The 23554-nt window shown below is 38.0% G+C and overlaps 1 protein-coding gene and 1 long non-coding RNA gene across 2 annotated transcripts in view; both read left to right on the top strand.

Annotated features, from left to right (window-relative positions):
* Positions 1-23554, top strand: part of LOC138402509 (uncharacterized) — a 189899-nt gene that overhangs the window by 50288 nt on the left and 116057 nt on the right. The gene's annotated exons all lie outside the window — the stretch shown is intronic.
* Positions 10388-23554, top strand: part of LOC117982962 (uncharacterized) — a 129224-nt gene continuing 116057 nt past the window's right edge. The window contains exon 1 of the mRNA XM_034969402.2: positions 10388-10594. Within this exon, the coding sequence (XP_034825293.1) occupies positions 10525-10594 (70 nt within the window). The 5' untranslated portion in view covers positions 10388-10524. The remainder of the gene's footprint in view (positions 10595-23554) is intronic.

Here is a 23554-nt window from a genome sequence, read left to right as displayed (position 1 = left end):
CGTACTTACAAGTTTTTTTAGTTAATAAATTGAATTTCTTGCATGAAGAACTTAATGTTTATTCTGGTTTTATACTGTGTTTTTTTAATTAATGGCAACCAAACGAACATTAAGCTGTGATAGCCTAGTGGTTAGGACGTCCGCCTTCTAATTGGAGGTCGCGGGGGTTCGATCCCGAGCACGCACCTTTAACTTTTCAGAGTTATGTGCGTTTTAAGCAAGTAAATATCACTTGCTTTAACGGTGAAGGAAAACATCGTGAGGAAACCTGCACGCCTGAGAGTTCTCCATAATGTTGTCAAAGGCGTGTGAAGTCTACCAATCCGCACATGGCCGGCGTGGTAGACTATGGCCAAAACCTTTGTCACTCTGAGAGGAGACCCGTGGTCTGTAGTGAGCCGGTGATGGGTTGATCATGATGATGATGATGAAACGAACATTACCACCGCCCATTAACATCAGCTATATCATCCATAATATCAGCTCTCGGAAAATTGGAGTACCTAACTAACTACTCCTCGAATGTTTGAATTTTAGGGAACAACTTGTCTTGAGCCCCCTTAATCCCCTGCAAAATTCATTCGCCCTTCGTTTGATGTAGTTTGCCCACCTAGTCCTAGTGGGGTCTTCCGACGCTGCAAGGTCACCATTCCTGCACCTTGGAACGTCTATCCGTTCTTCGAACTATGTGCTGCACCCATTGCCTTTTCAGCTTCGCAACAATTGAGCGATTTGGTTAAGAACTTTGGTAAGCCAAAATTCAAAATAGGTAATAAATTACTCTTTTCGATTGTCAGTTGTTGGATTTGTAAGATATAGTGGTGTTAATTATTTCGCAAAAAAACTAAAGCTACGAGGGTTCCAAACCCGCTCAAGTCTGAGACTCATTTCTGATTTGATTTGAAAAATCTCCGAGCATAGCTCAGCTCTTTCCAGCTCTGAATTATTCGAAGCGTGCCATCTATCTGTTCGTAGCAAAGATATATGTTATCGATAGCTATAGTCGCCGGCGTCGTGTAAATTACAAACACAAACAAACAGACTCGACCGCCGGCAAACTGTGTGACTTTGAATTAGTGGGACTAACAGACTGGAGGACCAATATAGCCGGCGGATATTTATTGTCCTGCCGTGAAATTATACAGGGTGTAACCAGAACGCTGGCAAAAATGAAGATAGATGATAGTACTGATGATTACTGATATGATACCATAAAAAAACGCGAAAAAATAAAAATAAAAAGGGTATTGATATTGGATTGTGTTTAAGTAGTATAACCATAACGCTAAGTTTTTGCTAGCGTTCTGGTTACACCCTGTGTACAGTCTCCGTAACCTCTGAAACTAACTTAAATATGTCCTAAAAGTTGATTTAAGTTACTTTAAGAGGCTATGTCTAAAACTACGTAACTTTAGCATAAAGCGAGAACAGCTGTTATTACCAATAACTTACTACATTAAAAACCGGTCAATTACGAGTCCAATTTGAATATCTGGAAAATGCAATTAGATTTCCCAATAAAACAAGTGCGAGTCAGACTCGCTCACTGAGGGTTCCGTACTACAGTCGTATTTTATCGACATTTTGTACGATAAATCAAAAACTATTATGTATAAAAATCTGTTTTAGAATGTAAAGGTAAAGCCCTTTCATATGATACCCCACTTGATATAGCAATCTTGCTTTGAATGTCGAAAATAGCAATATTTGTTCGAAACACATTTTAATTTTTTTCTTGTGATGTGACCACAAATTCACGGTTTTCAGATTTTCCCCCTAATGTCTGCTATAAGATCTACCTACCTGCCAAATTTCATGATTCTATGTCAACGGGAAGTACCCTGTAGGTTTCTTGACAGACCGACAGATAGACAGACAGACAGACAACAAAGTGATCTTATAAGGGTTCCGTTTTTCCTTTTGAGGTACGGAACCCTAAAAATGACTTGTAGACATAAGTAAGTAGTATTTTATAATTCTAATATTTGCGATGGTATTCCTAGTCAGCCCTGCAGTACTTCTGATATTATAATAAATTTCCAAGTTGTAGGCACTTACTTAAAACTAAATTCTTGCACTAAATACCTACCAAGAATATTTTAAGCGCTGAATAACTGCGAGCACGGCGCTTTTATTTCGAAATTAATTAAAACTAAAAATTGCTGGCTGTCTTTTAAAGCGCTTAACTTTATGAATTATGCCAACTTGAAATTGCGGACTAAGATGGTTTTATAAGGTTATGATATAATTAATTAGCTTATCATTCGTGTTAAGATAAGATTAAAAAGTTGCGAGTGCTTTTTGTGATCACTCGTTATTTCTTGCTCAGCTATTAAGGCGAGTCACCGGAGCGGGCAGCGCGTCGTGTTATGAAATTAGTTTGGCAATGTTCAAATTTTGGGATAAATTTGAATTGAATAAATATAGAAGTCCTGTTGAAAACCAAATTTTAGCAGGTTCTCTGTAGTACTTAAATACTAATATTTCCATATAAAAATTATTTGCCAAGTTAGAAACTTTATTATTAAATAAGTCGTTTTAGACTTTTACTTGAGCTTGTTTCAATATTTTATTTGATCGAGCGAAGTACAGTACGCAGCCAAAAGTGATGAACATCGATCTTTAGAAGCAGACAGCAAATTTGTAGAACACTGTCTCGGTCGTTGAAACCGACAAAGCGTCATACGGGTATGAATAACAGAGACAACGCTCTACGAAGATGAAAATGTCATCCTAAAGGCCGATGTTCATCATTTTCGGCCGCGTACTATACTTCCTATTGTGTATCAAATTAGCACATTCTTTAGAGAATGTCTTTAGGAATATCGTATATTTTTAGCAAGGCCGTTATTTAACAGTAAATATACGTAAAACATTTGATCTTCCTAACAAACCAGTCTTTTCCGCTTAACCTTGGTGACTCACCTTAAAGAATTATGATTTTAGAGGTACAGTCAGCAGACTACCGGCACAGTTTTTGTTTGTCAAATAAATAAGGTTCTTTTTTAGGGTCCCGTATCTCAAAAGGAAAAAAGGAACCCTTATAGGTTCATTTCGTTGTCTGTCTGTCTATCGTATCTGTCAAGAAACCTACAGGGTACTTCCCGTTGCCCAGAACCATGAAATTTTGCAGGTAGGTAGGTCTTATAGCAGACGTAAGGGGAAAAAATCTGAAAACCGTGATTTTGTGGTTACATCACAAAAAAAAAATTGAAAATGTGTTCATGAACAATTAATTAGTATTTTCAACTTTTAAAGTACGATTACTATACCAAGTGGGGTATCTTTATGAAAGGGCTTTATCTGTAAGTTCTAATTTAGTTAGTTTGTAGGTATAAGTATCATCTAATCTAAATATATAAAATGAAAAGGTGACTGACTGACTGACTGACTGACTGACTGAATGACTGACTGACTGACTGATCTATCAACGCACAGCTCAAACTACTGGTCGGATCGGGCTGAAATTTGGCATGCAGATAGCTATTATGACGTAGGCGTCCGTTAAGAAAGGATTTTTGAAAATTCAACTCCTAAGGGGGTGAAATAGGGGTTTCAAATTTGTGTAGTCCACGGGGACGAAGTCGCGAGCATAAGCTAGTTCTTAATAATTTTACATTCCAATATGCTCTATTCGTACAGATATCGATCACGGCGCCCTCTGCATATATTTTCCGGATTTGATTCCTCGGATCCGGATTCCCTGGGCGTGATCTAACATACGTTTGAAAACTTTGCCGTGTTCGAACCGCATTATAATATTCAAAAAACAACTCTTTATTCACAGAATTGAAAAGCGGTAATAGCCTAGTGGTTAAGACGTCAGCCTTTACTTCGAGAGGTCGAAGGTTCGATCGCGGGCACGCACCTCTAACTTTTCGGAGTTATATGAATTTTAAGCAATTTAATATGACTTGCTTTAACGGTGAAGGAAAACATCGTGAGGAAACCTGCATGTCTAAGAGTTTTCCATAATGTTCACAAAGGTATGTGAAGTCAGCCAATCCGTACAGGGCCGTGTGGCAGTGGGTTGATCATGATGATGATTGTATGGGAGCGGTGTGCAGGCTCGACCGTACCAAAGGGGAGATCTCCCACCGAGCGGTTGGTTGTGCTCGGTAGCGCCAGCTGGGCCGACGGTTATGTCTTGAAACTTCTATATATAGTCCAGATTGCAGAAAACTCCGTTAGTGCGATTACTATCGGCGGTACATTTGTTCGGGACTACGTCATCGATTGAACAGCGCCATCTAGTTTCTATTGTGGTAACCGCCACATCACAGATTCACAGAATTCAGAATAGAAGTGAATCCTTGACCTGTCACGTGCAGATTACTATTAAATTTAATTTACTCGTGGTCAAGCGTGCGCCTATAATGAATAAAAAAACAATTGCCAGTATAGCCTTAAGGCTCTTTTACGCCTGAGCTACAACATGGAACAATGTGGCCTGCTGCAAGTCATCATCATAATGAACAACCCATCGCCAGCTCTGTACAAAGCACGGGTCTCATGGGTATGAGAAGGGTTTGGCCATAGACCACCACGCTTGTCAAGTGCAGATCGGCAGACTTCTCACACCTATGAGAACATTGTGGAGAACTCTCAGGCATACAGCTTTCCTCACGATGTTTTAGTTCACTATTAAAGTACGTGATATTTAATTCCTTAAAACGCACATAGATCGAACCCCCGACCTCCGAATAGAAGTCCGCAATCTTAACTATGTCACCACTTATTGACGTAGGTAGGTACTTAGTGGTCGTTAAAATATCATAAAATTCAATATAATTCCTTTTGCACAATCGTAAAAGCGTATAAAGTTCCATTAAAGCGATGTAATCGTAAAACACTTTCTATTAGCGAACAAAGCTCGGCGCTCAGCACGCTTTGGAGACAGCTTGCCCACAGCTCGTTAACTACACAATAATAATAGTATTGTTATAAGTCCCGCAAATTGCTATTGCGCTGGAACCATGTCTCATTAACATCGAGGTGACGTCATTTTGACGTAATTTGACGTATATTTAAGTAAAAATTTACCATCAGCTCGAAAGCCTTCCAACAGCATTGGGATCCTTGGAGTCCACATTTCGAGCGAGGTTCAATTCCGCGATCATTTGGAAAGCAAGGCCAAATTAGCCTCCAAAAAGCTTGGGGCTAATGGCTTGGGTGTCTGGTGCACTTCGACCGTCCGCTGCGCCAGATCCTTCTTTCCACGCACATGCAAACTGTGGAACCAACTCCCATCGGCGGTGTTCCCACTAGATTATAACATGGGGTTATTCAAGGGGCGGACCAACAAATTCCTAAAAGGCCGGCAACGCATCGGCGGCTCCTCTGGTGCTGCAAATGTTCATGGGCGGCGGTAATCACTTAACATCAGGTGACCCGCCTGCTCGCTTGCTCGCTATATCTATTAAAAAAAAACTTGTGCTGACGTGACTAAAATGGCGGTCACGCACATTATTAATTTGCGGGACTTATATTAGTTCATCATCATCATCATCAGCCTGTGGACTTCTACTGTTGCACATAGGCCTTCCCTAAAGAGCGTCACCACACCCGGTCCTCAGCCTTCCTCATCCAGCCACTTCCCGCCAGCCTCTTTATATCGTCGGTCCATCGTGCTGGAGGGCGTCCCACACTACGCTTGCTTAAACGCGGTCTCCACTCAAGGACTTTCCGGCTCCAGCGGCCATCGCCACTACAACAGGCATGACCTGCCCACTGCCACTTCAGCTTGCTAATAATAATAGTTTGGGCTATGTCAGTGACCCTGGCTCTCCTGCGGATCTCCTCATTTCAGATCTTATCCCTCAGGGAAACTCCTAACATAGCCCTCTCAATAGCTCGCTGAGCGACTTTGAATTTGTGAACAAGGCCGTTTGTCAGCGTCCACGTTTCAGCACCTTAGGTGAGGACGGGAAGAACACACTGGTCAAAGACTTTCGTCTTCAGGCACTGAGGAATTGACGATGAGAAGACTTGACTCATTATATTAGTTCACACGAGTCAAATTCTGCGAAAACGCATCCAAAGTGCGGCTAGCCTAATGCGATCGTGCGACAGGCAAGGTTTATGATCGCCGAGTGTATTGGAGAGCGTTAGGCAAATGTGTACTGGGCTCTTTAGCTTTGCGTGATGGCGGGCTGAACTTTACAAACAAGCATCCAAACTATCCCGTTGTAATTCGGAATGTAGGAACGAGGCACGCAAATCGAATGCTACATAGATTGGAAACGGTCTATTAGTTCTTTGTGGTGAAGTTATAAAATGAACTATTCTGATATTTCTAGCTCGAGGAATTCGCGCTAGAGTTTAATAATACACTTTTGTTTCATTTTGTTGGAATTAATTTTAAAGTATGTAGGTAAACAATTTTAGCAAACTTAATAGGTAATTGTTGAATGCAAAGCTAAATAGTTGACATCATAATATTATCATGATCAACCCATTGCCAGCCTACTAGCTGGGTCTCATTTCAGAATGAGAAGAGTTTAGGCCATAGTCTGCCACGCTGATCCAGTGCAGATTAGCAGACTTCACATAACTTTGAAGTTTGAGCACATTATTGATAACCTCTCAGGCATGCAAGTTTCTTCACCGTTAAATCAAGTGTTATTTTTTGCAAATTAAGATTATTTATTTATTTATTTGATTGCTTAAAACGAACTCCGAAAAGTTGTGAGTGTGTGCGCGGGATTGAACCCCCGACCTCCCGAACAGGAGTCAGACGTTTTAACCACTAGGCTTTCAAGGCCTGGGCTTATTAATAGCCCATAGTTGTTTCTTTCCTACACCTTCAAGTTCTACCACACAACATTATATGCATGATTTCACTTTCCAGTAATTTTTCCTTAAGGATATCTAATACATTATAGAGAAGGTCCATTTTTCCACGCTAACAATGTTTAAGTTTAAACTTTTAAAAGCAGACTGAAGAGTGAACACAATTTATACTTACGCCGCAGACGCCAGCAAAGAAAGTCGTTTAGAAGATATATTAACTGAGAAAATGCAAGCGAACATCGGACCCCTGTACTACATCCTACGGCCCTTGATTTAGGGGGCTCACTTGGTCATTATTTGTGTTAGAATTACTAGAGGAAATAACATATAAAATTGTCTTTAGGAGAAAACCCAAAGGGTCTGAATTATGGACCAAAAAATACCTTGTATAAAGAAAGCGAAAACTGGATCCGTAGTTTTGCATAATTTGTCACCCAGACTGATGTTATTTTAGTTTTGTCTAATCTTACTAATAATATTACAAACTAGATGACGCTTACGGCGGCTACACCCGCGTGGATTTTGGTTTTTAAAAATTCCGTGAATTTTTCAGGACAAAAATTAGCCTGTACAATGAAAGTTAAAAAGTAACGTAACGCAAAGTAACGCCTGCTTCTATACAACATATACAAAATTTCACCTATCCGTAGTAGTGCGTCCCCGGAGGCCGCCGGGATGCAAGGTATCTATCTCTGTACCAAATTTTGTTTGTCTGTCTGTTTTGTCTGTAACATTTGAACGGATGGTTCTTTAAAAATCCCGTGGCATCACCACGAGTAAGGAATGCAATTCCTTACAGCATCAGGGTTGAGGAGTTAGGTCCTCGAGTTTTCAACGATAAAGTCTTTATTTACTTCGTAGATACCTCTAATATCAATTTATAACCGACAGTTTCTAAATACCATCAGTTTTGGTGGTCAGATCCCCTGCAGCATCAGGGTTGAGGAGTTTGAATCCCAATTTTTGTGGGACAAAGTCACAGAGTTAGATACTCTATCGATTAAAAAAATACGCAAATCGGTTCAGAGATCTCGGAGATTTCGGTGTACATAAGTAGAAAAATAAAACTCTTTTTAAAGTATATTATGTATTTATGTTACTCCTTGGTTAATCCTCTCCTTGTCTGTGAAAGTCCCGTCAAAATAGTTTCATCCGTTCCGACGATTAGCTCATATAGCAATAACTCGAATTTTCAAAAATCCTTTCGTAACAGATGTCTACGTCATAACAGCTATCTGTATGCCACAGCCCGATCCATCCAGTAGTTTGAGCTGTGCGTCAGTCAGCTTTTCTTTTTCTATATACCTACATTATATTATATTGATTGACGCTGACGAAGTTTCGGGCATGATCTATTAAATAACAAAAGAAGAGTAACATTATCACAGAGATCACAAATCAAACATCCGGTTCCAGTGACGCAGGAGACAGTAGGTTTCCTTTTCCTTTTGGAAATCGCTTCGTGATATTAGCCGGAAACCTTTTATTGCTCTATAACTTAATAGGGGTCCAACAATAACTCAGCCGTACATATAAATGTCGCACATGCCATTTAGCTGTGTCGAATTTATATGAACAGGGAGTTTCTTTCAACTGACCGTAATAAAATTGTGACCTATCGTATTTAGTATATTGCTTTGTTTGTTACTTTGTCTAAGTGACCTTCAGTTTGCGACATTGTTATCGGTATTCTAAGTTTCTTTTTGTTTTGAAAAGAATATTAGCCAAGTTAAATGACTAATATTCCCCTTTCCTCTCCAACTAAGCGTCAAGATTGTGCTAGGAGTAGGTACAAAAAAAATCAAGTTAAAAGTAGATTATTATACTCAGCAAGATGAAATTTGCCGAAGACTAGACAAATAACTTAAAAGTTTGCTACGAGCAGTTAAGTCTAAAATTATGTAATCAAAATCATTTTTTTTGCGTACGGTTTATCTCTTTGATAAGAAGAGCTCTTAAAAATTAATTTGTCACTATTTGCGAAATAGGTTTTTAAATACATATCAATTTTAAGATACCCTTGAGAAAAGGCGTAAATAAGATTAAAACCTACAGATCAAAAATCCCACGTGTGACAAGTTTCACAAACGATGAAAGTTGTTCATAAAAGTTCACAACCCGCGCAGTGAAGCCGCAAAGTTTGGGACTTCACTTGCCTTTGAGGCCGCCGATATCACAGCCCTAATATAGCGAATTTTTCCGGCATCGACAACTTTCATTGAGTTCAAGTGGAATTTCAAATATTTCGTTAAATAAAATCATACTGAAATCACATAGAGACCATACGGAAGTTTTGTTTTTTTACATTGTGTTAGTCACTGTGGCACTTTTTCCAAAAGAGGTTTTAATACATAAGTAAATGGCCCCGATTCTCTAGTCTCTCTCTAAACTAAATTTAGAGTATCTGCATCTTTTTCTTTTTACTAATGCTAAAAAAGGAACGGAACATGACTTTCACATTTAAAGACTCTAAATTTTAGTGCACAATACAAATTTAAACAGTAGGTTCGCGAGTGCGTGCTAAAATCACGGGTTTTACCATCTAAAAATTAAATTTAGAAATGTCAAACTGCTTCTGTCCTTTTCATATTACAATAGTAAGAAGAGGGTGCGAATACTCTAAAATTAGGTTGTGCTTAGAATCGGTGCCAAATCTTAAGCTGTCTTAGAGAAAATACGTCAATAAGCTAGTCATAGACTTCTAAACCTACAGATAAAAAACCCACGTGTGACAAGTTTCACAAACGATGAAAGTTGTTCATAAAAGTTCACAACCCGCGCACTGGAACCGCAAAGTTTGGGACTTCACTTGCCTTTGAGGCCGCCGATATGGCAGCCCTAACATAGCGAACTTTAGCCGGCACCGACAACTTTCATATTATGAGTTTTAGTGGAATTTGGAATAATCGTTATAAAATTGTACAACAATCCCCATTTTAAACCAAAATAATATTCAGCCCTATAATAATAATTATAATATAATAAATTTAAATAGACAAATCTACATTGAGGAAAAAGAAACCTACAATAAAAAAAATTTAAGTAAGTACCTATAAAAAATATAAGTTCACCGTCCAAATTGTGCTCAATATACTGGCGCTATTACCTCGCTAGATAGCAAAACCATTATTGAAAATTAGTACAGACATTACAGTCCGCGACTGGTTGAGATGGCAATCGGGGTATGAGGCGGGAGGACGCTTCGCACACCCGCACGTCACCCGCGCTCGCCCGCACTGGGTTAGCGCGGGGGCTGTGTTCCCTCTCCGATTGCCATTTGAACCTGTCGCGTACTATACCTATCTACATCTTAACAAAACAAGAAAAAGCCTCTCAAAACAACATTCATCAAATTGACAGAAGCCACCAACAAACATAAAAGCTCGCAATAAAAGACGACGACTTGTACCTTTAATTACACTTGAACATTCACCGAAATGGCTCCGTTTAAGCAATAATAAAAATGAAAAGCCTTCTCAATGACGACGAAAATTGACTAGGACACGTGGTTTCCTAAATATCTCTGTGGGGGATACAAAACACACACCCCTGCCCCCCTGCGAAGGCTTACTCGCTTTTCAGTCGAACGCTAGCCTTCGTCGCGAGCGGGTGTGTTAAATTTCACACGCTACGACGAAACCCGTATACCGTAACCCTCTACGTCGAACTTTATGTTACGTCACGTTTGATTTCAGTGAGGTTTTAGTGTTGTGTTTCGATGATTTTGTTACAATGGTGTGTAAAGATAAACGTTTTGGGCATATGTGCGCTGTTTTGCTATGGCTGTTCGCTTGTTTTAACGGTAAGTTATATGTAAGTTTAGGGGTCAAATTGGACGCGAGGGGTCGTGTTATGGTCCGATGGTTGCGGCTTCCTGTTTATTTAGGTTCAGTTTCGACCGTTGGGAATCTCATTAGCTGTTATATTATACTGTTATCTATATAAAGTAGTTGTCGTTTTAATTGGCTGTTTAATTAAGTTTTTCATTAGAAGTTTATTATGTTAAAATATACACCTAAGTAAGTTAAATTTGTCTGCCATTTGGAATTTCTTATACTTACCCGCCTTGATTTTTTTTAAATAACAAGTTTTGCGTAATATACACAGGACACATACCTAGTGTGGGTAATGTTTAAATTTGACAAAACTGTTTTATTAAATAAATTTTTTTCTTTTTCATTCTCCTCTGCATTAGAGTTCTACGCTCAAAGTCATAGAGTATAGAATGAAATAAGTAACTTTGTTGTATTATGATTGGTAATTGTGATAATTATTATTATCTACTAGGTAGTAGAGGTATGTGGACATTGAGTGTGAAATTAATTGACTTAAATTTAATGATTGCTGATTTCTACTTTTCACTTATTACTTTATTCAGAACTAACAAACACTTTAATTACTTACTTAATTCATATTTAAGAAGACGGCATTATTGATGAATTAAAATGGGTTAAAATATGCACCCAAGTAAGTTAATTTTTTCTGCCATTTGGAATTTCATATACTTACCCGCCTAGATTTTTTACAGGTTTTGCGTATACCTACTAAAACTAACGTTGTATAGGTAGGTTTTAATAAAGCTTGATCATAAATATAACATACCTACAGCCTTATAGCATAGCAAAGCTGTCAAAATTTAAAATCTGAGCTGAAAAAAAAAATTTATAAATAACAACAAATTTTTAATGAGGTGCACTAAAGTCCGTCCTAGTACCTATAGTTATAATTTCACTAAACATAATTTCATTAAATTAATATTATCGATGGGGTAAGCTGTGCCTTTTTGCCTATATGGGTGGGCACATCCCACACAGCATTACGCGGATACACCATTACACTTCGCCCTTTCCGCCCTTCTCAGGATAATCCTTAAGAGATAAACATACTCGCAGACTACGCGATGGAATATTAAGATAATATTTGGAAGATCGCTCAATGTTATCACTGAGTACGAGTAGTGCCTGAGTTACTTATCGGAAAATCTTAATATTATTATAGCAGTAATTATTTGATATTAAGTGCTCAGTTTCGGTTCTGATTTCGGTAAACATTTATACCTGCCGACTTCCGTATTTCATGATAGCACATGTTTCATTCTCACCATAATGCCCGTGATAGCCTAGTGGTTAGGACGTCTGCCTTCTAATCTGAGGTCGGGGGTTCGATCCCGGTCACGCACCTCTAACATTTCGGAGTTTTGTGCGTTTTAATTAATTTTTTTTCATTTCATTTATTTATTTGCATAGATTGAGGTACAATAGATGTTATGCTTATGGGTACAGTAGTTACAATCTGCCATGGAGTGACATACAAAATTACTTATTATTCTAATTTACAATAGTTATCTTACTTCGAAAATTGAAAATATGTACTAATTCATGACCACAATTTTTTCTAATGTAACGCTAAATTCACGGTTTTCAGATTTTCCCCCTTATGTCTGCTATAAGACCTACCTGCCTGCCAAATTTTAATGATTCTAAGTGAACGGGAAGTACTTACCCTGTAGGTTACTTGCAAACAGACAAACTTTTGAGGTACAGAACCCTAAAAGTAGCCTATATCCTTCCCCAGGATCCAAGCTACGTCGAAATTGGTTTAACGGAGAGTGTAGACAGAGTAGAGTTTACTTTCGCATTTATAATATTGGTATGGATTACCTACTAATAACAATTCCCCGCAGAATAATAAAAACAACCCATTGTTTCGCAAACAAAACAACAAAATAGACATTATAAACTCATCAATTTCAATTAAGGCAGGCTAACACTTAGTATAAAACGTACAGTTGTGCAAGGTTGTGCTAATCACTCTGCGATACGGTTAAATGATTGATTACCAATAAACGTTGACTAGGAAATTATTACTATCACATTATATTCACGACTTGCGATCACTTTCTAATGGACACCCTTTATTCAGTTATTAACTAATCTTCTATCTTATCTAAATTAACTTACCCTTATTATAAATGCGAAAGTGTGTTTGTTTGTTGGTTTGTCCTTCTATCGCGTCGCAATGGTTCAACGGGTTGACGTGATTTTTTGCATGGGTATAGATAAAGACTCCAGGTCATACAGTGACATACTTAGGCTACTTTTTATCCCGGAAAATCAAAGAGTTCCCATGGGATTTTTAAAATAACCTAATTTCACGCGGACGAAGTCGCGGGCATCAGCTAGTCTTATCTAAATTAACTAAGATATTAAAGTCGACGACATCAAACGAGTCGCAGGGAGCAATTATTAGAAAATTTTGTGAATTATTATACATAATTTTGTATATACCGCGAACGATTTATTATCATATATATCATAGTATAATATGGAGTTTAATCTTCTATCACCAACTATATTCATCAGATTTTTACCTTTCATTAATACCAACCTACGACGGTACTGACGGTATGAAAGGATTCGTAATAAAAGATTGGTTCACATTTTATGGAATTATGAATTAGGACGGCCAACAAAAACGCGTCGAATTAAGAACCTCCAAATTTTTTTGAAGTTCGCGATTTAAAGGACTTATCAAGTCGGAGTTTATTAGTAGAAAAATTCGTACAATTTCTTTGAGAGCGCAAAATAATTTCGTGTCTGCCATTTGAATAATAAAATACTCATACCTACAAAATAAGTGCCGACAAAATTACTTTGACGCTAAATAAACTGTACTGTGAAAAGTATTACGCCACTGCTTTTACCGACGTAACATTTTTACCATTTTGTCTTTCAGAGTTACATGGCAAAGTGCTTTTGTTCACTATAGTAGAAATTCGAAGCTTATAACTCTCTTACTTCTGTTATTTTTTGTTGGAAATTCTTTTTTTTTGTATAAAATTTCATAAAGGTTTTCCAAGTCATGCTGACCAGTGTCGCACATTATGGTTGTATACTAATAATAATTAATACTTCCATACTATACCTACTATTATAATAAAATAATTGAAATAACCTACCAGAGCTCCTTTGGCAGGAGAGTCCGTGGATTTCAAATTTATCAACCTCTTTTCTACACGGACATCTGTGCTGATGGCATTAATTTAAGGATTAAATCAAAAAGAGGGAAAATTAACTTTAAAAGTATGGTCCAAAGCTAATACAAATCCTGATTTTCGCAACCCATTTTACTTTTATTGATGGTTAGGAGTTTATAACATGGAAAACATAATGAGAGAGCGGAAAAATGTAAAATCTTTCTTTAGAAAAAGTATTATAATTTAATAAGTGTATAGAATAAGAATTTTCTAGGAGCGAAATGAGATTTTCTATAAGATTATCGAAGTCATGCCTTCAGCAAAGCCTGATAGAGCCGTCAGCTTCAAAGGATTGTGTTCGCTGTAACGATTAAGATCAATATCAGATTCTAGTCAGCCGTTTTATCTACTTCCTTTCATAAGATTTTAATATGAAAATAATAAGGGAAAGTTTTTACTTGATCTAAATATATAAAAGGAAAAGGTGACTGACTGACTGATCTATCAATGCACAGCTCAAACTACTGGACGGATCGGGCTGAAATTTAACATGCAGATAGATAGCTTATTATAACGTAGGGATCCGCTAAGAAAGGATTTTTGAAAATTCAACCCTAAGGGGGTAAAATAGGGGTTTGAAATTTATGTAGTCCACGTGGACGAAGTTGCGAGCATAAGCTAGTTATTTATATTTTCTTTTGCTTAGGCCAACATCAAATAGAATTCCTGGGTTTGAGTTCTCACTTGGGTCAATATTTCAGGAATTAATTATTGTATTAGTTTCGTTCTTTGTTTGATGTCAAAGTCAAAAATAAATTCTTATCCAACAACAAAGTACTTCTACTGAAAGCCACAAAGCAAAATAAGAAGACTTCATGGCAAATAATTTGAACATCCAACAAAATAATGTTTGCACGACAAACATGTAAGTAACTCAGTAGCGAATTCCTGAAACACAAGTTTAGAATAATACAAGCAGTTTGAAACACGAACAATAGATAAAACAAACCGACCCTTATTATAAATTTGCGACGTGTCCAAAGTTTCCCAAGTCATGCTAAAATGTAGCAAGTTATCTTCCAAAATCAAATGGTTGTTTAGGGTCTTACCACAAAAGGTAAAATAAACACAGCTCCAAGAATTATTATTATTATAATAACAATGTCACTATAAATTTTCAGTATAATGGCTCGTCCACGAACTTCTTCTAGGAGCGGTGCGACGAGCGGGAGAAACAAATTATATAAAACACTGGTATTGTATTAGATTTGAAATCATTACAACGCCAAATTCCTGAAAGGCCGGCAAAGCCTCGGTATGGTTCCTCTGGTACTGCAAATGTTCATGGGCGGCGGTAAACACTTCACATCAGGTGACCCGTCTGCTCGTTTGCTCGCTAAAAGTTAATGTATGAAGCGCATTATTTCACTGCCACCGTTTGCACCTAATGTGTGGACTGATCGTCTGCTGCAGCCATCATATTAAAGAGAAAGGTCAGGTTGCATTAAAAAAACATGTTTGGAATGTCTGATCTAGTGTACATATAGTAGATACCTATACAATATAGAGATCATTAGTGCTTACTGTTTTCGAAACGCTATCTAGCTCGCCGCGCGCCGCTCCGCTCGTAGCACTGGTTAGTCGTCGTGAAGCTAGCATACTATAATTTTTTTTATTCTGATACAAGTGATTGCGATCTCATTTGGTGGTAAGTGACGATGCAGTATAAGATGAAAGCGGCCTACCTTGGAAGGGGTATTGAAGTTATAAAACCCATAATATCCCCGATTGGTTTCTACACGGCATCGTCCCGGAACGCTAAATTGTGTGGTGGTACTTTGCCGGTAGGGTTGTAACTAGCTGCTGAAACCACCAATCAGACTAGACAGACAAATTATAAATTACAAATTCCCGATTTGCCCCTGCCGGGAATCGAACCCGGGGCCTCCATCTTATAACCACAGCACTCATCACTATGCAAATTTTGTTTGAATTTCTCTTCATTTTAGGTTCCAAAAATGAAGCGAAATTCAAGGAACATTCCAAATACTCATATTTGAATAATGCATTGCTTGAGTTGTTTTTAATAAAATATCAGGTTGCATGTAGAGTTTTTCTCGAAGCCGAGCTTCTCGAGCCGTACCTCGTAAAATACAATACGATTATATTTTCGCCGATTTTTGTTGTTTCCAGGTAAACTTGTTATATTTGTTCACATAAGCGCTTTCTGAAAATCACTTGCCTGCCTACGCGTAGTCGGCCCACGTAGTTCACACAATGTATTGTTTATTTTACCTTTATTTACCAAAAAGTTACTAAAACTAAGCTTAGTAGTGCTTTGAGTGTTTTTGTCTCATAAGTTCTGGACCTGGGTTCGGTGCCTGGAAGGGCTGGCTCATTTTTTGCTCAAAGGATTTGCCAGGCTGTCCAGCGCAGAAATGTAACCAGTATTTACACTTTTTAGGCACAGGTAAACCTAGCCCTGACGGGTTTTGCGACTTTTGACTACAGCATTAATATCAAACTCGCAGTCATAAACTTAAATAGATTGTGTTTAGACGATAACGCCGGCCAACAAGCGCTGAAACTACAATAATTTCCCATTTTTCAGCAGAAATAAAGCGATTTCCTGTTTATTGTCGCATAAATTTGCCGTCGTGAAAGAATTAAACGCTATTGTTAGGAACAGTCGACACTCTGTTTCGTAGTTTGCGCATCACATAAATAGTTTGCCGAACAAGATTAAAAGTATTGGCCCGACTACGCGAGAAAGAGAGCTTAAAACATATTTTCGGAATTTAGGAAAAAGTAATACCTATCTAGAAAAGCTGTGACAGCCTTATGGTTAGGACGTCTGCTTCCTAATCGGAGGTCGGAGATTTTCGGAGTTATGTGCGTTTTAATTAATTAAATATCGCTTGCTTTAACGGTGAAGGAAAACATTGTGAGGAAACCTGCATGCCTGAGAGTTCTCCATAATGTTCTCAAAAGTGTGTGAAGTCTACCAATCCGCACATGGCCAGTGTGGTAGACTATGTTTGGTGATATTATGGCGCGGGAAATTTATCTTATTTAGAGTTCGGTGCAGTGGCGTAGCTTCCTAGGGGCTAGGCGGGGCAGTGCCCCGGGGCCCTAAAGCTCAGGGGGCCCTCGAATCCGTACCAGAAATTCTCGATCGAACTAAATTTATGAAAATTTCTCCCATTTTCAAAATAAATATTATAATTCGAAAGTTACTAGGGAATTCCCCTAAATTCTTTCTGTGAATGTATTTGTATATTTAATATTTTTACTTGATAAAACCTAACCAGTTTAGATAGCAGTGGGGCCCCATTTTTGATTTGCCCCAGGGCCCTTGGTTACCTAGTTACGCCACTGGTTCGGTGGTCCAAGTCTTTATTCATTCCCGCCATGTTGACCACCAAGCTTAACAGCCGACAGCCGATACACGAATATGAATATGTAAGCCAAGTAATTTTACATGGTATTCCGATACAGATTAATTGCGATTCAGTCTCAAAGGATATGCTCACAAATTAACTGTACACAGTTGGTCCCTGGGGATGATTATGCGTTATCTGTACAAAGCGGTATTAGTTATGCTGTATTAGTTCAAGATTCATACTAACTACTAATATTATAAAATGGTAGAAATTGCTGTGAGCAATAAGGCCGCCTTTGCATACAATTATTTTTTAGTTTTAGTTTCTTTGTTTTTGTCATGTTATATTTTTTGTATGCAATAAAGTATTTCTATCTATCTATCTATTATAAACTAGCTGATGCGCGCGACTTTATACGCTTGGATTTATGTTTTTAGAAATCCCGTTGAACTCTTTGATTTTCGGGGATAAAAATTAGACTATGTCACTCTCCAGGTCTTAAACTAAACCCATGCAAAAAATCACGTCGATCCGTTGCTCCATTGCGACGTGATTGAAGGACAAACCAACAAACAAACACACTTTCGCATTAATAATATGGGTGGTGATATCAATAACGAGTTAGTAGTTGGAGCTTATTTGAGGGTAGTGTAAGTTCCAAAGTCAACTTGCCCGTACTTTAAAGTTACACTACTGAATCGGTATTGCTGAAAGTTTATAGAGGGGTAAGTTGCAATTAAAGATACGTACGGTACGTATAAATTATACAGATACTATTTTTTTTTCAAAGATTATTAGCCATGTTAAATGACTAATATTCCCCTTTCCTCTCCAATTAAGCGTCAGGCTTGTGCTAGGAGTAGGTACGACAATAGTGCAAAAGGCGGAGTTTGAACCGTAGACCTATCGGTTTTCAGTCCACTCCTATACCGGTTGAGCTATGAGGCTCTAATTGTTGCCCAGGACTTCGTCTGCATGATAAGCACTCAGGGATATCAGGGAAAGAATTTTCAGAATCGGCCTATTATTTCCGGGAATTCGGAAACTTAGTTAATGTTCATAATATTTTATTAGTATGCTTACTTGTCTAAAAGTCTTAACTTTTTGCATAAAGGTTGTCTGTATGAGTGCGTAGAACCCCACTATGAAAAAATTTACAATACTTGCACCTGAATGAAACTGGGCTAAAATAATATTAGCATAGGAATTTTTTCCTGAAGTTTTACAATGAACACCTTAGTATAAGCTCGCTAAAGCAGCGAGGTTAGGATAAACGGTCGCTTAAAACTAAAACGCCCGACAAACTTTCGGTAAATATACTGAAGAAGTTTAATGGAAACATTTGAAGTAGCCAACAATGCGGGGAGCTAAATATTTTCACGAAGTTTCGAAACACCTTTTATAATAAACGCGCCATACCGTGAATAACGTTTGGATGAGTCACTTTACGAATTTCCATCTTATAAAAAGTTTTATTATCAGCCTATCAATTATTGTGTCTAGGTATAGGTATGTATAGTACGCGACAAGTCGAGGTGGCAATCGGGGCGGGTGGATACTCCAGAGACCCGCGATACCCCGCACCGGCAATCCCACCCCGATTGCCATCTTGACCTGTCGCGAACTATAGGTAATCCCCTGCGAACATTTTCGTAGTCAACGTCTACGTGGACTACTCATTTCAAAACGACTTCTATCTACGAAGTCGTGAGCGTAAGCTAGTCTATATTTATATAAGAAAAGCTGACTGATTGACTGACTGCCTGATCTATCAACGCACAGCTCAAACTACTGGACGAATCGGGCTGAAAAATAGCTATTATGACGTTGGCATCCGCTTAGAAAGGGTTTTGGAAAATTCAATTAGGTTAGTCAGAGAAAAGTAAAACAGGCATAGGCAGATAATCCCTAAGGCAAACTAGGTAGGCACGTACCTATGTCATGTAGAGTTCCATTACCTGGCCTAAATAATCATCCCTACTAAGTAAAATAATCTTGGAGTGACTGAAACTTTCTCTTCTCAAAGTGTCATGACATGATGTTCTCCACTCGTTCACACTGAGTTCACACGTTCAATGCGACGATTCCTCGTTCTTTTGAAATTAGTAAAAGTTATGGCTGTTAGATGGGCGCCTTTTAATTGAGGAAACCAGCCCAGAGCGAAGAAGAAGAAGAAGAGGGGCGCCTATGAGGTGCTTGCCTAGGGCGCTCTCGACATCCGCCTCTGACTTCAGACCGCCATCAGACTTCTGGCGCTTTTAAAGTAAAATTCAAAAAACATCTTTTAAATATTCAAAAGTTACAGATTTAGTCAAAATTTTTTTAACTTATTTATCTTACCAAACTTTACTTTCTCATCCACACCTTGCGAGCTATTTTATTTTATTTTATTTTTTCTTTATTATACAAAAAAAAAACTATCGTACAATTTTCCTATTCTTACAATTTACAACATCTATTTCAATGTATTATTTCTTATTTCTTCTTTTATGTCCTATATCACTTTAAATTTAATAACTTTAAAAACTTTATTTCATTTTATTTACCCATTTACTCGCCAACTTTATAATATATTCTATGCCACTGACGTTTAGGTAATATTTAAAAGGCGGTCACTGAAAATCAGCGTTGGGGCATCTGGTACCTCAGATATTTGCTCTAGAGGTTTGTGTCTGAGGGGCCCGACCGACGTCTCAATACAAGCTGAGTGGCCTACCTGTTCGAGGTGTTGCACTGCTGTACAGGACGATATTGCCTACACCATGTACCACCTATATACCTCGAATAAACATTATTCTATTCTATTCTAAAAACAAGAGTTTGAAATTTGTGTAGTCCACGCGGACGAAGGCGCGGGCATAAGCTAGTTATCGTAATAAATTAATAACACAAGATAATAGTAGGTACCGTAAAGTAATACCCACATTAAATAGAGCCTTTTAGTAAAGATTCACGCGTTGTGATCGCTCGACCAAAACGGATTAGGTCTAATCCACAGGATTATAGCTAATGTAGGTATGAATGTTATGACTTGTTTTAACCAAATACAAAATAAAGTTTATTTCAAATAACCGTAATATTAGTCTTTTTATGGTTCCGTACCTCAAAAGGAAAAACTGAACTTTTATAGGATCACTTTGTTTTAGCGTTTAAACTACCGTGAGTGATTTCCATTCTAAATAATATCTGTCCCGGCTTTACTCACGTGTGTAGTCGACGTTAGCCCGACTAGTTTCGAACCCATACGGACTCCCTTGAAAAAGGACCCCGTATGGGTTCGAAACTAGTCGGGCTAACGTCGACTACACACGTGAGTAAAGCCGGGAGAGATACTATTTAGGATCACTCTGTTGTCTGTTTGTCTGTCTGTCTGTCTGTCTGTCAAGAAACCTACAGGGTACTTCCCGTTGACTTAGAATTATGAAATTTGGCAGGTAGGTAGGTCTTATAGCAGACATTAGGGGAAAAATCTGAATACCGTGAATTTGTGGTTACACCAGACAAAAAAAATCAAATTGTGGTCATGAACTAATAATTAGTATTCTCAATGTATGTATGTATTGTCCTTCCCCGGATTGAATACGAAATTTTATCAACATCGGTTGAACGGATGGGCCGTGAAAGGCTAGCAGACAGACAGACAGATGGACAGACGATATTGAACCAATAGTATTAAGAGATTAACTACGATTCGAAAACTTGAAACTTGGGTGTCGATAAATGAGTATTATTTAGGCAGAATTGGAAGCTGCCCGCATCGGGTGGTAGAAATAGATTAATTGCATCAACTCATTCACTGCTACGCAAATAGCTAGGCTTTGATCAATATTAGGATAACCCTTGAGACCGATAGTTTGTATCTAATTCATACGTTTCATTATTCATTAGGAGACGGCTGTTCTATAAATGAAGCTTTTGACACTAAATTTATGCCACGGAGAAATTCGAAGGAGATAGGAGAATAAAATTATAGTATACTAGCTGATGCCCGCGACTTCGTACGCGTGGATTTAGCTTTTGAAAATCCCGTGGGAACTCTCTGATTTTTCGGCATAAAAAGTAGCTTATGTCACACTCCAGGGTATAATCTATCTCCATTCCAAATTTCAGCCAAATCCGTCCAGTAGTTTTTGCGTGATCGGCACAAGATCGTGGCGTGTGGAAGTCAAGAGACATATGTCCAGCAGTGGTCGTCTATCGGATGATGATGATGACATACCTACTGAAATTTGCTCCCATAAGCCGCAATCTCCCTACCCACGCCTCAGATTAACCGGACTCGATATGTTTGTCCAGGTCGGGTCCGGAAGGCGCGCTGACATCCGGCGCAGTGGCTGATAACTTATTGAAGTCCCTACAACATTTGTCCAGCTGTGGTCGTCTATCGGATGATGATGATGACCTACTGAAATTTGCTCCCATAAGCCGCAATCTCCCTACCCACGCCTCAGATTAACCGGGCTCGATATATTTGTCCGGGCCGGGTCCGGAAGGCGCGCTGACATCCGGCGCAGTGGCTGATAACTTGTTGATAACGCTTCATAAATCAAGCTTACTTGTTTTCTTTTATTTTTTTATCACGCATACTGTCCAAAAAATATGTTTTATTTTTATGATTTTATTTATTTTATATTTTTAGGATTCCGTACCTCATAAGGAAAAACGGAACCCTTATAGGATCACTTTTTGTCTGTCTGTCAAGAAACCTACAGAGTACTTCCCGTTGACTTAGAATCATGAAAAGAGATTGCCCATTTTCTTAGGAGCTTTGGGCCCCCCCCTAATATAATTGTTATGTCACCACGGTTTTAATTTTATTTTGTAGACAAATAATTAACTCTTTATATTCTGCAAACGATTTCTATTTATTCACCCTGGTTATAAAGAAATCTTATTTTTTATATTGCTGATATTGAGGTTATATTTAATTAATACTTCTTCAAAATAAATGTATGTTTACGATTCTAACTGTAATTGTGGATATTTTCAACAATAGAGTAAAAAAAAGTCGTTATAAAACATAATCGTAAAAAAATAACACATTTAAAAAAAATTTAATTTAAGTTTTGACACGACGCCACAAAAGAGGGCCCGTTCACGGGGGATCTCCTTTGGCAGGTAGGTAGGTCTTATAGCAGACATACGGGGAAAAATCTGAAAATCGTGAAGACAAACACAATTAAATTGTGGTCATGAACTAATAAATTAGATTTTCATTTTTCGAAGTAAGATAACTATATCAAGTGGGGTATCATAATAATATAAAAGGGCTTCACCTGTGGATTCTAAAACAGATTTTTATTTATTTTTATGAATCATAGTTTTTGATTTATCGTGCAAAATGTCGAAAAAATACGACTGTACTACGGAACTCTCGGTGCGCGAGCCTGACTCGCACTTGACCGGTTTTTTTGGTAAGATAGCTTCTCTAATAGATTAGTACAGGATACATAATTTCGTTTGTTGTTGGTTGGTGTCTCAAAATGGTTAACGTCCAATAATTTTGATTTTGTCATTTGTATGACATTTTTTCGTGTCGGTGCAGGTGCTGTTGGTATATAATATAGACAATATGTACTAATAAGCCAAAGTCAGGCTACTTGAAATAAATATTTGAATTTGTAACACTGGACTATAGAGTAGACATTGCAACTACAAGTATAAAATAAACAAACCATAAAAAACTATGGTAAGTGAAGAATAAACGGAACAAAAAACAAAAACACTTGGAAAAAAGTCCCGCTGAAAATGTTCACAAGAACTTTAATGAAACATTCCTTGGATAGGAAACAAAGCGAGAACTATAGGGAGTAGCTAAATATTTCTAGTTTTCTACTTTCTACTGTGATAAGCTGCTGTGTGTGTAAGCTGTGATAGCCTAGTGGTTACGACGTCCACATACATTGCCTATGTTCGTCTCCTCGATGCCAGTTATCGCTGTAGGTAGAACACGTCAAAACTGGTAAAGCAAATGGACAGACCGACACACTTTCTTATTTATGATATTTGTATGGAAAAGAATGGATAAAAATTAAAACTCCAGTTTTAAAAGCGGCTGAAAAGCATTGTATAGGTACATGAAACTTTGGTCCATAAGTTAAGAAACTTACGCATTATCAGCGATGAGTGTCGGTGGTCGCTGAGAGCTAACTTAACTTACCAACTCGTGTCATGACATAAGAGACTCTTGGTTGGAGTACATAGGTAAGCTGAGAGCTTACTTAACTTACCAACTCGTGTCATGACATAAGAGACTCTTGGTTGGAGTACATAGGTAAGCTGAGAGCTAACTTAACTTACCAACTCGTGTCAGTACATAAGAGGCACTTGGTTGGAGTACATAGGTAATTGAGTACGCTTTAGAGTGTGACAGATAGACAAATAGGTAAAGCGACAGACAGAC

Source organism: Maniola hyperantus, chromosome 6 (genome assembly GCF_902806685.2).
Source record: "Maniola hyperantus chromosome 6, iAphHyp1.2, whole genome shotgun sequence".
NCBI classification, from domain to species: Eukaryota; Metazoa; Arthropoda; class Insecta; order Lepidoptera; family Nymphalidae; genus Maniola; species Maniola hyperantus.
Note: the sequence above shows the minus strand (reverse complement) of the source record. Positions and strands in the feature narration are given on the sequence as shown.